At 41.6% G+C, this 13,835-nt stretch overlaps 3 protein-coding genes across 4 annotated transcripts; 1 reads left to right on the top strand and 2 right to left on the bottom strand.

Annotated features, from left to right (window-relative positions):
• Positions 1–269: 269 nt before the first annotated feature.
• Positions 270–8,321, bottom strand: cpsf2 (cleavage and polyadenylation specific factor 2). 2 transcript variants are annotated; one of them, XM_052053131.1, is made up of 15 exons: positions 8,049–8,321; positions 7,687–7,860; positions 7,010–7,169; positions 6,819–6,924; positions 6,372–6,501; positions 6,032–6,147; positions 5,483–5,670; positions 5,114–5,404; positions 4,485–4,585; positions 3,965–4,168; positions 3,727–3,879; positions 3,421–3,643; positions 2,233–2,547; positions 1,055–1,189; positions 270–620 (listed from the first exon to the last, which is right to left on the bottom strand). In XM_052053131.1, the coding sequence occupies exons 2-15, from the start codon at positions 7,833–7,835 to the stop codon at positions 528–530; spliced, it is 2,364 nt and encodes a 787-aa protein (XP_051909091.1). In that variant the 5' UTR covers positions 7,836–7,860; positions 8,049–8,321; the 3' UTR covers positions 270–527. The 2 variants fall into 2 exon arrangements, with proteins under 2 accessions (XP_051909091.1, XP_051909092.1); XM_052053132.1 differs by having other exon boundaries at positions 8,154–8,320.
• A 124-nt stretch (positions 8,322–8,445) lies between these two features.
• Positions 8,446–9,479, top strand: LOC127592429 (NADH dehydrogenase [ubiquinone] 1 beta subcomplex subunit 1-like). Its single transcript, XM_052053187.1, has 3 exons — positions 8,446–8,587; positions 9,079–9,223; positions 9,302–9,479. The coding sequence occupies exons 2-3, from the start codon at positions 9,084–9,086 to the stop codon at positions 9,336–9,338; spliced, it is 177 nt and encodes a 58-aa protein (XP_051909147.1). The 5' UTR covers positions 8,446–8,587; positions 9,079–9,083; the 3' UTR covers positions 9,339–9,479.
• Positions 9,480–9,735: 256 nt separating this feature from the next.
• riox1 (ribosomal oxygenase 1) lies at positions 9,736–13,753 on the bottom strand. The gene is made up of 15 exons (XM_052053155.1): positions 13,624–13,753; positions 13,199–13,333; positions 12,972–13,108; positions 12,633–12,732; positions 12,409–12,522; positions 12,220–12,326; positions 12,035–12,142; positions 11,714–11,748; positions 11,461–11,639; positions 11,135–11,239; positions 10,916–11,057; positions 10,683–10,803; positions 10,499–10,598; positions 10,336–10,422; positions 9,736–10,232 (listed from the first exon to the last, which is right to left on the bottom strand). The coding sequence occupies exons 1-15, from the start codon at positions 13,708–13,710 to the stop codon at positions 10,173–10,175; spliced, it is 1,617 nt and encodes a 538-aa protein (XP_051909115.1). The 5' UTR covers positions 13,711–13,753; the 3' UTR covers positions 9,736–10,172.
• Between the last annotated feature and the right edge of the window lie 82 nt (positions 13,754–13,835).

Below are 13,835 nucleotides of genomic sequence, written 5' to 3'. Positions count from 1 at the left end.
CTGGTTGTATTAGGATTATTTTTTATATGACTTTTGTCCCCTCAAATTAATCAAGTATTGTTTATTTGGCTGAATCGATTATAGACATATTTTACCTCTGCACCCTCTTTTTTTTTTAACTCATCTCCAAATGATTGGGCCCCTTGGTCCATTTTAAATGTGGCCCTTGAGCTCAAAAGCTCGCACACCCCTACTGTATAAAGTACCATACTTGTGATGTGGCTTTTACAGACAAACTACTGTTTGTGCATCTGAGACAAATACAGAAATTCAGACTAGGAAAAGGTTGCATTTACTGTCAAAATGAAGTGGAGAGGTATCTCTTGTCACATACAGAGATCAGTCAGTATAAAACAAACAAAACAAAAGAACAGCATCCTCCCAATGTCATCTAGCAATAAAGATTGGAATATAAAATAAAGTGAAACTGTACAATGGATGTATTGGGGACTCAGCTGGAGGTACCCAAGGGTGCAGCGGAGGGTCCTCTCCCTCGTAAGGGACGGCCTCGGTGGTGGCTGCTGCTGCTATACGACAGCATACTGCTGATACAGCAGCTCCCGGATCTTATAGTAGTCATCGCACAAGCAGCCTTCCAGGCCGATGCGTCCCGCCTCCGTCTGGATAAAGACCAGAAAAACGCGAGACCTCAATTTCACCTTTGATACACATGCAGTCTTACGCGGCACATAAACTAAAGGGATGTTCACCGGTTTGACATCAAAGCATCAGACGCTTCAAGTTTTCTCCGCTTTCATTGCACTTGACGCCGACTGTTCCGAGAGTCTCTTTGAGTTCATGTTCTGGGTTGCATCTATTTTAAGTTCTTGTCAATTATACATTTTCATGTTGATGTCCTGGTTTGCTCCTGCTTCTCCTTTTATTTGACTTGTGCAGTTTCACTTGTGGTGGTGGTGGGTTTTATTGATTTTTTTCCTTCTCTGCCCTACTTTGGCAAATTGTGCTTTTTGTTGACTTAATGTTTCGTTTCATTAATAAACACTTTTTTCATCAATCAAATAAAATGGTGAGAGTAACAAAAATGATCACTCACTCTGCGGACAGCCACTAGGTTGTTGCACACCAACACTCCTCCCACAAATTCAGCCTGGATGCCCTCCCTGAGAAGGACCTGTTTGAAGTCGGACAGGCGGGGCTCGTTGATGAACACCGACTGATGTCCGGGCGCCTGGATGGAGCACAGAGCCGCGGTACAGCAGTTGGACATTAACTCCAAGGGCAGGCTGGATTGGTTTTATGCCCTTGTGAATGCATTACGTTAATACGAATAAAAACGGTCTTAAGTCAAGGCGACAATTTTTAGCAACAAGACATAGCGGACGCCCCTGTACCAGCACTGTATCAAATAATCTGCCTTCATAATGTTCCTTTTTGACTGAGGCTGTCCCAGGGGTACTCATTTAACAATATCGCTGTGATTTTCGTCGGCTGTAATGCATCATAGGGAGAGCCCTTGTTGAGATTTTTGACTGCAGCGTAACTAAATGATGTGACTGCACTCTATAACTTGAGACCCACACGAAGGGACTTTTCATAATTGAAATGTGTGTTTGTGTGTGTGAGTGCGCTTGTGTGAACAGGGGAAAATATCACACTCCTGTTAAGCACACAAAAGAGCATTGTTGGGAAGGAATTTCAAGTCATTAATGTGAGACCTTTTAACAAGCAAGATCAAAAAGTCATCCGTTGCTTGGAGTTTCTCCTTGGGTTGAGGTTAATTTGCATGAAAAGCAAAATGAAGTGAAATTAAGTCAGTCTAGCCTGAGGGGCCAAGGAGACGGCCCCCGGAGAAGATACATTGACAGACGCGGGAAAAATAATTCAAAGGGCTCTGTTAATGAAAGAGGGGGTAGGGGGAACGGGTCACTGACATGACTTGAAATCAAGTAATGGCAGAGGAATAGGAAAGTCACTGAGAAATTAACCAGTGGAAGTCAAACATCTCTTTTCAATTGTTGTTCAACAGAATCCTAAAAAAAAAAAAAAAAAATGTTGCACAACCTAATGATGCAACACCGACACACATACTTCAGTTTATGGCAGAGTTCTGTTTCTATGGCCATGGTGTAATTAGTTCGCTATTAATAAAATCACACAAATATCCAAATAAGGTTTAAAATAAAACTATGGTGACTACTGAGACTGAAATTGAGTCTTGTGACTACAGAAACCTGGTTTTAAAAAATAATTTTAAAAAATCAGTTCACTCACCTCGTGTGAGGGCAGTGGTTCCAGCGTGGGAATGACATCACTCTCCTCTGACGGCTCCTTCTCGTCCTCTCCAAATAGGTTCTTCATGGCCCGCTGAGCCGCCACCATTGCGGCACTATTATCAATACCGAGGTCGGGTGCGGTGTCCATGGGGAGCTCGGCGTCGTCGAGCTCCTCCTTGATGCCCTCCTCCAGCATCACGCCCGTGTCGACTTTTACCACACGCATGTCCAGCACGCCGTCAATCCACGCCAACTCGGTGTCTTTGGCCTTGCAGAACTGCAGGGAGCTCACCAGGAAGTCTTTTAACCGCACCTTCAGCGCAAACCAAAATGTCGGTACACTGGGGCCTTGACTTAGAGGTTTAATTTCTTCTGTTACCACAATCGTAACTCAAACACGCTTGAATGCCAAATCGTTTTCTCCAATAAAATTTGAAATGTTATTAATCTGTTGCACCCCCCCCACACTGAAATATTTTGTGTGTATTCAATAGTAATCATTCTATGACAAAGCGTGTGACGGAAAAGTGGTTAGGACTGCACGACTGTCCGTGTTTTATGTTATGTGTTGTGTTTATTATTTTACTTTATGTTAACTGTTTTGTAAAGCGCTTTGTTACAGCTGCCGCTGTTGTGAAAGCGCTATATAAATCAGCATGTATTGTATTGTATTGTATTGTATTTCTGTTGTCCTTCATGAAAGCAGATTGATTATCTTATGCAAGTAAAAAATAATTTTAAGATAAATTTAAAGATATTTACAAATCTTTGCTTTTCCTTTGGAAAATAATGACAAACATTTTCCCAATCAAACCAGTAATCCTTGCATTAATTAGCACCCAAGTCCAGAGTGTTTCAAACACAACTTCACTCCCTCTTTTATGCTATTGATGCGTTAATTGTTGTTTATTTCATTTTGTTCCGTCATTAAACAATACCAAATAAACAACAATCGTTGGGTCATAAACACTTTTTTTTAAAATAGTATTTTGTAATATATCTTTAAGTAGTGGCGCCCTCTGCTGGTTGCTACTATTAAACCCATTACAACCCAAATATGTTAACGAGCTGTCATTCCGCAATGTAACCAGAGAGAGATTAATTAGAAAATTCTAATTGACCAAGAAACAATAAGTTGACCTATCAGGCCCATCGCTAGCTGGAGAACAGGATACACCGAGCTGACCTGGTAGATGTGCGTCTCGCTGGTGGCGTCCACGGTCTCCTGCAGTTTGGGTGTGTACACCTTGAGATCCTTGCTGAAAGCCTTGCAGGACTCAGCCAGGTCCAGACTGGCCTCGGGAGGCCCGTGTACAATTACCAGCTGCCTGGGCTTCATCTGGTTGATGATCTTCTTGATGGAATCACCGTCGGAGCGACCTTCGTAGTCTATGTATGTTATTCTGGCTCTACAAGGGGGAGGCGGAATAATGTTTCAATAATGATGTTCCTTGGATTTTAACCTGCCGAGTTCAAGTTGGTGATCACACACCTGATTTCAAGATTCTCAATACTAGATACGCATTTTGTGGGAACAACAGAGAGGTCCTGGTCCATCGGCTCATCGCCATTGGTCAAGCCGGATTCCAGTTTGCTTTTTTCCTCCTCGGTCGCTTGCAGCTCAGGAACCAGAAAATCTTCAATCCTGCAATCAAAAAGGACGACCGACTGACACACAATAGCTCGACTTCTATTTTCCAAAGGTTGCGGCAATCTCATCAACGGGATACCTGATGATCTCTCCGTACTCGTCCCATTTGATCCTTTCCTCGTGTGTTGGGAACATTGGGTAGGACTTCTTGGCTTGCTTGAAGAAACTGCCTTTACGGTTTCCTTCGCCCTTCATCATCAAGTCGTGGTGTTTGGTTTTTACCACCGTCGGCTGATCCAGGTCTTCGTCCAAGTCACTCTCGTCGCTGGAGTCCACATCCACCCTACAAGAGTGCCGGCGTCAAGTGTCAGCTTTGTCCATGCTGAAGTGTTAATTGTTAATATTTTCAAATCTACACACATTGAAACATTCAAAACGGCATTTGGATTAGCTCCGATTGGCTCTATCGCACACACTCAACATGCCAGACATATGATGCAATGTCTGAGATGCAGCCAAATTGTCGCTCATCTCAAAGAAATGAATTCATTCGGGACCTTATTGTTGCTGTGCATATTTTAAAGTTCTGTTACTTTCACCTTTTGAAAAATGTCTTATTTTCCCAATTATAGAATCGCTTCACTATAAACCTGACTTACTCCTTTGCCTGTTCCAGTTTCTTTGCCGCTTCTTTCTTTAATTTGTCATTTTCAAGGTACTCTTCAAGCTCCTTTCCTTCAAGCTTCACTCTTTTTCTCACCTGTCAGGACAAACAACAGAGCAACACATGTGGTTGTTTTATCAATTTTATCTTTAAAAAATTATCATAATTTTGGCTCATCACCAATATTTATACTGGCAAAACCAAGGACTACCAAATACTGGGTGACACCGGTTTGCTCACTTGCATTGTTACTGTGTCTTAATAATATTTCAGAGTCGCCACTTTTGCTGCAAGAGCCCATTTTATCTCTGCACTCAACTCTTCATGCAAACAAAATTCTCTATTCGCTGTGGCCAACAGCTGCATGCCAAAAACTTAATGCCATGAGACCCCACCCCCTTTTCCTGTTTTGGTTGTCTCTTAACATGCAATATTCCCAATGATGCCTTCACCGCAGCATTGTTTTTGCCCTTTCTGGTGTGAATTATTTTTAATTGCAAATCGGACTTGATTTAGAGGTGAACTCACACGTGATTATATGCACTTGAGTTTAAAGCGGCAATAAAAACTACGCAGGGACAAATGGAAATCTCCTCTGAACATATTCATCATGTTCCTTCTTACCTCCAGATCCAGCATCTTTTCTTCCGGGTGGTCAATGAGGTAGCGGGACAGTGTTCCAGGGGTGGTACGATAAGTCAGGATGACCGAGTGTTTGCTGTCTTGACACCACTTGATAAAGAGTTCTCGAGAAAAGCCAGACTCCAGGTCCGGCTGGCTGCACAGCACCACTTTAGGGTTGGGAACCCGAGCCAGGTCGGCCAAACTGTGGCAGAGGGTCAAATGACGGAACTGGAAAGGGTTATTCCTCTTGTCCTCGAAACACCTCATCAGCTTGTCGCTCATCCACTCCACCTGAGATACAATTGTGCATTAACATCCTGTCGTTGCATTGAACCTGACAAGCAAGAAAACTGAAGGCAAGACCGATACCTGGGACTTCGAAAACTCCACAACATTGTAGCTGACATTGTTAAGTAGGGCAAGTGGGTAAGCTCCGAGGCCGGCATCTTTTGTCCTCCAAATCTGGTCCAGGAGCTGAGCCAGCTCCAACACCCGCCCAGCTGTATCCACGGCGATAAGCACGTTACCATCCCCACGGAGTGTCTCCATTACGTTGGCTTTGCAGGGAGGTAATAAAAGGGACAGAGATGAGGAAAAATACGTTTAAGACCTTGCTTATAATTTTGACTTTTTTTTTCAGTATACAGTAAGCCATCATTTATCAACGTATACAATAGTGTATTGAATGAAACTTTTTTCTCCATTAGACTGTACAACATAACTGTAATCAACTCGTGTAACCAGATCTCATACTATTTTTGTTTGGTGGTGTGCCTGAAATTTTTTATCTTTTTTTATTTTAATCTGTCTTGGCTCAATCATGGGAAACACGTGACAAGATCAAGCATGCAGAAAAAGGAGCCTTTTGCAATACAACAGTCACAATACAAATGTTACCTTAACAATTACAGTACTTACTGAGTAGCTGTTCATCTCTTTGTTTGCGGCGGGGTTGTACATATGCAGCATTGAAGGAGTCAGTAATGAGTAAGGATGGTCGACTGATGCTCTCCATAGTGCAGCCATTCAGGTGGCTAAAAATAGAAAATAAACCAAAGTCGGTACAGCAAGAGAATAACTATCCAACTCGCCGTCCATTTTTTAATCGTGCTTGTTGTCATTAGGCTTGCTGGCGAGCTAGAGATCTTAGCTGAGGCGAGAGGCAAGGTACACCCTGGACTGGCCACCAGTTTAACCATTCGCATTCAAAGCGATGTTCACTTTTGTGCCTCGACATGCAACATTTATCCCTTCTTACATTTCTCTTTTGTGGTTGAAGTCCACAGCATAAACAACCTCCTCCTCCCCATCTTTCACAATCTTCCAAATGGTCCCACCAATCATGTGACCGGCAGGAAGTGGTGTAATTGAAAGACCATGTCCTTTTCCTATCAGAGAGGAAGAAATGACGATAACATTGCATGCAGTATAAATAATGGCCCTGGCAAGTGTGAGCAGACTCCCATTATTTAACACGAATTTGGATGTAACTGGTTGATTCCAAACAGACCCACATCAGTTACAAAAGGGTGTGCACACTTGTGCATTTATTTATTCTAAAATCCCCATTCAAAAAGAAACGAGTGGGGGGAATCACGTTATGGTGGAAAACATTTTGAAATGACATTTGAGCAGTCGTGACTATAACCACTGTAGCGAGTCCAACCTTTAGGCCAACAAATATTAATAACACAATTTAACTCACCTTTCAGATTGACTATCTGCGAATACTTTAACTGCTGAATCTTATCAAAAGCACTGTCCACATCATCAAGGGTAAACAGAGTGAAATCTTCGCTGTTGTTTCGCGACTAAATAGGGAAAAGAGATGAAAAATGAATTAATACTTTATGCAAAACTCAGGTGTATGTAAATGAGCCAGTGAATCCTTCTCACCTGATAGAGGTCATACATGAACATTTGACCCATCTTGTAGACCGGAATCGTTGCATATATGGTACAATTCAAACCCAATTTACCCACAGCATACGGCAAAGCTCCAAGGTGTATAGGATCAGGGTGGGAGAGAAGCACGGCGTCAACCTGATGAACATGCCTGCAAGAACAATTATAGATAGCCCACAGGTTACGCGCGACTCCATATGCAGCATCTTTCTAGCAATATAGCCACAACGCACGTCTCAATCTGGCAACTGTCGCTTTTTGTCTGTTGAGCTCATTCCTGATTCTGTCTCTCCTCGTGACTGCCAAGGAAAATCTCAGTCTATTCACTTTTGCCACCTCCATTGTTATCGCTACCATATCAATACCATACAGTATGGCTGGCTTCACGACCGTCCTATCAAACCGATTTTTCTACCTGTCAATGACCCACTTATAGGGGTTGTGACCCAATTAACAGTCACGACACACCACCTGAGAATTACTATCTGCTGCATTTTTTGTCACAGATCAGAGCTGAAAATGTCATCACCGGGTCCATCCCGTCAGTGCTCTCGTTCACAATCTCCATCACTTTGAGCGGTTTCTCCCCAAGTAGTTGAACGCCTGCACTTTCCCCATCTTTTGTCTTTGTAGCTTCCTTCTAAATATAAGACAAGTAGTCCAATTACCGCTTTATGGCATCGATGATGTCCATTGAGAAGTTCTCGTCCCAGCCACAATCCAAAAGGAAACGGAATTCATCTACCTGGAGAAGGTAGCAGAGAGCGGACTCCTCCTGAACCCCTGATAAAGCTGTCAGTTTGATAATGGACGTCATCGTGTCTCTCTCTCTTGTCTTCACGCTGTAAAAACAATACATGTATTATAACCTCAAGCATAGAATTACGAGCTATACTGACCAAGTGCGTGTCTGGAAAGACACAAAAGGGAAGCTATCAATATTTAAAACTGTATCGGCCTAGAATGTAATTGTAAATCATTCGACTTTAGCCACTAATTGGTAAACACATTTGGGTTAAAACATACTCACACAATTGCGGGTCACGCTTCAACCACTACCCGGTAAGTCTACTCGCTAGCTGCATTTACGCTTCTGCGTGCGCTCCGTAAAATAACCTCGAGATTTTAAACGTACCATTCATTGAGATAACATTTAGATTCAAATATTTAATTGGGGTGGTTGAACAAGCAAATAATTATGATATTCTTCTTTAATGTTTCTTTTAGGACATTTTTGCTAGCGTCGTAGCATCACCACGAGCAGCCATGTTTGCCGCTGCATCATATGTCAAAGTGCATGAGAGCCTACCAACTCGCCATCAGATATCGAGTAATATTATAAACAATAACGAATTGATTTAGTGTCCATAAAATTATTGGACGGACCTTTTAGAGACTAAATTCATAAATAGAGATTCTGGAATCGCTAAAGACATATTCTTATGTATTATTTTGATGCCTACAATTTGCTAAACCACCCACTCATGTCGGCGCAGATGGTGTATTCCAATGTCCTCTGTCTGGTGAGTGAATAGCAGAAGGCCGTACATAGCTTTCTGTAAACAAAAGGTAACTTTTTAAAACTATAAAATACACGTTTTCCTGTGACTATTAACCTCCTTAAAATTGCTGTCATAATTATGCTCTAATTATTGAATACTTTAAGATTATTATATGATTATTGCACATAGTGCTAGGCCACTAGCTATCGATACATTGGTTTTCAAGACCGTTTATCCTGAACGGGGTCACGATAAGCTAAACAATTTTAAATGATCGGCACTGTAGCCCTTCTAAAATGTACTCCAGGTGAGCTTTGTTTGCCTGCTCGTTCTCTCCGATCTCACTTCTACGATTGCGTCAAGGAAGAAATAGCCACCGGTCATGCAGACGTGATTGCTACAATGCCATGCTATATACAGTTCAGGTAGTTTATGTGTAGGGCATCAGATAAATCAACATACTGTATATTTTGCTGTTATTCGTTATTGTTCATATATTTTGACTCAAGAATGTCAAGATTCTTACGAAAGTCTGACTGATTTTTATTGTATTTGCAGCAAGCATGGTTAACTTTGTTACTTTCGCCCGTGAACACTGGATGAACTTGCTGGTGCCCATGGGCTTTGTGATCGGGTGGTACCTCGACAAGCAACAGGACAATAAGCTGACCGCTTTCAGGAACAAAAGTCTTTTATACAGCAGGTTGGATTCTACATTATATTTTGAGGTTGTCTCTCAAAGCAAATGTGTTGATTGCCTTCATATTTCTATTCTCTGCAGGGAGCTGAAGCCTGGCGAGGAAGTGACTTGGAAATAGACTTCTTCACCCCAGTGTTTGTCCACTATGGCGCAGTGTGAATGGCTGATGGGTGATACTAAAATAAGAATATTTAAAAAGGCTCATGTGTCTTTATTTTTGAGTTGTATCAACCAACAATAAATGTACTTTCCCATCAAACTCGGTTTCATTTTTATTTAAAAAAATCGTATGACATTTGTGTCACTTAGCTCAAACTATAACATTCCAACTTGTACACAGGGTAAAGTACAAGAGCATTTAAGCTCCACCGAAAAAAGAATGCTTAATAGAATACAAAAGAATAAATGTATTTAAAAAATGTTAAATTATCTCATAACCTGTAGTGTGAATGGTACGCTCGAGCTTCTAATGTAAGAGCTACCGATAATGGATGATAAAAAAAAGTAATAGTCTGTTTGTTTGGTTTTTTTTTTAAACAATGTCAGTTTAATGTAACAAAGTATCTACCCCACAGAAAAATGTACACAAACTGAAGTGGCCTCTTGCTGGGTTACCATTCTGAATCATAATCTTTTTAAACATTCAAAATCATGATGATACTGGATGAATATGTGTCATGTTTTTAGAGATGTACAGCAGCTGCTGGTCTAAACCTTAAGCGTGAAAAACTGCAGCTACACATTTAAATTTGATTACCGCAATATTATGACTTATTTTTCATCTGGGCCTTAATGCTCCTTCATCGGAGAGCAAGCATACTTACGATGTGATTCGGCATTTAATTGGAAAGCATCTGGAGATTCCTGTTTGGTGATTGTGTACAGTATTTCGACTACTACATAATCCCATTTTTTATTCTTCAAATTTGGTTTTCCGAAGGATGTGCAGCCACTACTGAAATGATTCCATTCGGATGACCCCCTCCTTAAAAAGTAGCTTGGCCAAAGAGATCTGGTGAGGAACAGAAGAGCGGGTACATGAGCAACATCCGACCCATCATTGTCTGTACCTTGATACAAAAATTCTCCATTATAGGAGCAAGAAAAACACACACCTTTTCCTGTAAAGAATCACACGGGAAACTGCCCACACTCACAAATTCAGGATATGAGTGGATCAGAAACTCGACTGCATCTGTGTACTGGAGGAAAGAAATCATTTTAGAAGAATTACATTTACAAAGTTAAAAGCAAAAGTCAGATTAGTTCTACGTCTACCTCGGGTTTTATTTCAAAGCTTTTCGGCTCCTCTTTGTGATAAACTCTGGAGTTGTCGGTGGTGTAGTAAAGATGCACGGCATCTCCATCACTGCATAAACTAGGGAATCAAGAAATGCCAAAACTGCATAAGCTGAAAATCGCTTGTTTACTTACATACAATCTGTTCGGTAAGTCAAATTACCGGGCACATCCTGCTCGGAGTAGTCCGACCCGGGTCTGGCTTGTGATATATGCGCCTGCATTCCTTACGCGCCCTTCCTCCCACCGAGCAGGTGCTCCGTGCACACTGCCGGCTGCTTCCTCTACAGGAGGGGCGAGTTCAAACAGAGCTGCGATCAGTCACATGCTCAGAAACTAGAACTCCGTGCTAGAACAAATTTACATTGAGAACCGTCGTACAGAAAAAGGGCTCACCTGCTGTGAGCTTCGGCGGCAAGCAGTCATGAAGGAACTCTCTGGCTTTAAGATCCACAGCGGCGTCAACTGCAACAAAATTCCTCAGCTTGTTCATGAGATTGTCGATTTTAGAGAAGAACTTGGCCCTCCGTGGATCATCCTACAAGAGAGCAAACAAGGCCTTATTTGGGATAAAAGCACATGTGTGAAATGTTGACGTCGGGTGAAGAGGCACACCTTGTCAGAGTTTTGAACGCCCATGTAGGAGAGGTAATCCAGAGGTAAGCCTTGTCGGAATTCGACATCCTCCTCCATTGCGATTTCAAGAGCAGTAGGAACCATCTGGAAAGAGAACCGTAAGGTGCCACTCCATCTCCAAAATAGTCACCAAACAACAACAACAAAAAAAGACTTGTGCATATTATTGTTATTTTTTTATTTTTATTTTAAAGGGTCAAAACGTTGATTGGTTTCACCTTACTGTATTTTTGTTCGGTTCGTGTCACCTCGAGACTTCAAGTGTATTGTATTTGTTTACTGTGATGCAAGTACCGGTACATTACCTTCAGCAGCAAATCTCCCCAGCTGTTCTTCTGGTAGGAGGAGATAGTGATATGCAGGGAGTGCACATCAGGGAGGCAGTTGCCCTGGTGGATGAACCCTCTGGGAAAGTAGAGCAGATCTCCTGCCTCCAGCACGACTTCCAAAATGGGCTTCCCAATCTCTGCCTGGTTAAAGTTTGCTGGAAATACAAAAACACCACCACTAAGACAAGTAGGATCTACTGTTTTGTGTTGATGGACTTGGTGTACTTACGGCTTGAAAGCACAGGCAAGACTTCGTCGTCTGACCTGAAGGGAAGTTACAACACAACGTGAACAAATCTTTCATCTCAACTGACAAATTATTAAATAAAATTTTTTTATACACCATGGCTCTCAGCAATGAATATGATTCCGCTCGAAGAATTTTAACTTTTTCTTGAAAAGCCACAGCTTTATCCACATAATAGAAACACGTTTTATATAACTTCATGCAATAGTATGGCTTTATGTTACTCCAAAGTCACCAGCAGTTGGATCATAATCATTGCATTCAATGCTGTGTCTGTTTTCATCTTATTTTGTGTCATTTCACCTTGGGTTGTAGACCCTCCAGTGCTTCTTTCCCTCCAGCTGAATCACAAATGCCTCAATGTCATCATAATGTGGGGCGAATCCTTGTGTGCCGGGCGGTGTCAGGTAGCTGAGGAGGAAAAAAAAAAGAATCATGAGGATTTAAACCTAATCTTCCATCGTGTCCCGAGTAGATGTCCTACTCACACATTAGCGCCTGCCATGCTGCCAAAATGCTCCTGCAAGATGGACAGTACATTCCACACGGTGGAGGAGAACGCCTGAGGATTCAGCATACGGAGAGAGCAGCCATTCTGGAAAAATTGACATATTTTTCACATTTAAAGATGAAAGTGTTTCTAAAAATGTGAATAACAATGGTTTGTATTAATATACCTCATAGAAGTCCCAAACAGTGTATGGCAGTGCTCTACCAGGGGGGTTGTGTGTTTCCCTCTTGCCATCTGTGTAGCTTGTGACATCTAGATTCACGCCATACTGAACATCCTCCTTTTTAAAAAAGAAAAAGAAAAATGGCACCAGAAGAATGTAGTTTATGGTTTCGGTCTTGCGAATTAAAAGCGAACACTGAATCATATGGTGCTGTCTTTGATTTTTACCTGTCGAAGAATGCGATCAAATTCTTCTGTGGAGAATATTCCCTTGTAGTAGTTGGGATTTTTACGCTGCACGAGGACAGGTTTCTTTTCCCATGTTTCCCTTGGAGATGAAAACAAGAATGGTATTTGAATACATACCTGACATCCAAAAGAATATTGGTCAATGAATTGATCTAATTAAAATGTATTTGGCACTTTTGCACTGGAATTCCAGATGAAAGTAAGAAAAACAAAGAAAAACTTGTACTCTATAAGTGTAGAGGTGGAGGGGGGTCATTGTGGATTTTAAGGCCATAACACGAGCCAAAGTACAAAGGATGGTCAAATGTATCCATCTACCTGAAGAAGGCCTTGGTGGGAATAGGGTTGATCAGCCACTGGAAAAGCGTGCTTGCACGCTCCTTGCTGTTGTTCATCTGTGCCAACTCAGCTAGTAACACATTTAGTGCCTCCTCGCCCGCCTTTACAGACTCCGGCTGTATTTGAAACATAAAAACTCTTTATATATATGACAGAGAGGGCAACACATCCTCAAAAGGTTGGATCAATTTAAGTTTGAGTCTCACTTCAGCCATCTCCTGGATTCCAACCTCTGCTGCATGATTCTTGGCTTTCATTTTCTTCTTTTTACTTTGTGTTGCGATATTATTAGAATTTATGCTTGCAACGCCATTCCCTCTTTTCCTTTTCTTCGATGCCGTCTAGAAAATACAACAAGGTTTAAAAGAGGGCATGCAGAATAAAAATACGTATAAAAGCATGGGAGCATATAACTACATGCATTAATCTGGGGTGTGAAATGGAGAGTACCGTTACTCTGCAGTAAATTAAAAAAAGGATGCCAATGGCTACATTGACCATTGGTAAATTGGGCATTAAAATGCTTTACGTCACGTTACCAACACCAGACCTGGTGCATCGTTAGAAGAGCACAATGGCTCAGATGTAAAAATCTAAACCACCTAAAAATGTTTTTCTCTTTCGCTTTTACCTGTAATGAACGCTTCTTAGGAGAAGATGGCAATTGAGTTGGTAGCGTTTGATACATGGAGAAAGCTGACATGTGTTTTTTCTCCATTTCGTACCGTGGACAATGATGTCATAAAACAGCGACTTGCTTCGTGTCTTCTTTGGCTAAAATTCTGTAAATTTGCGCTATGACATCTTTTCTTGCGCCCTCATTGGGACTCCACAGATACTACA

This window comes from Hippocampus zosterae, chromosome 19, assembly GCF_025434085.1.
Source record: "Hippocampus zosterae strain Florida chromosome 19, ASM2543408v3, whole genome shotgun sequence".
Taxonomy (NCBI): domain Eukaryota; kingdom Metazoa; phylum Chordata; class Actinopteri; order Syngnathiformes; family Syngnathidae; genus Hippocampus; species Hippocampus zosterae.
The sequence above is the reverse complement of the archived record's forward strand: the minus strand, read 5'-3'. Positions and strand labels throughout refer to the sequence as shown.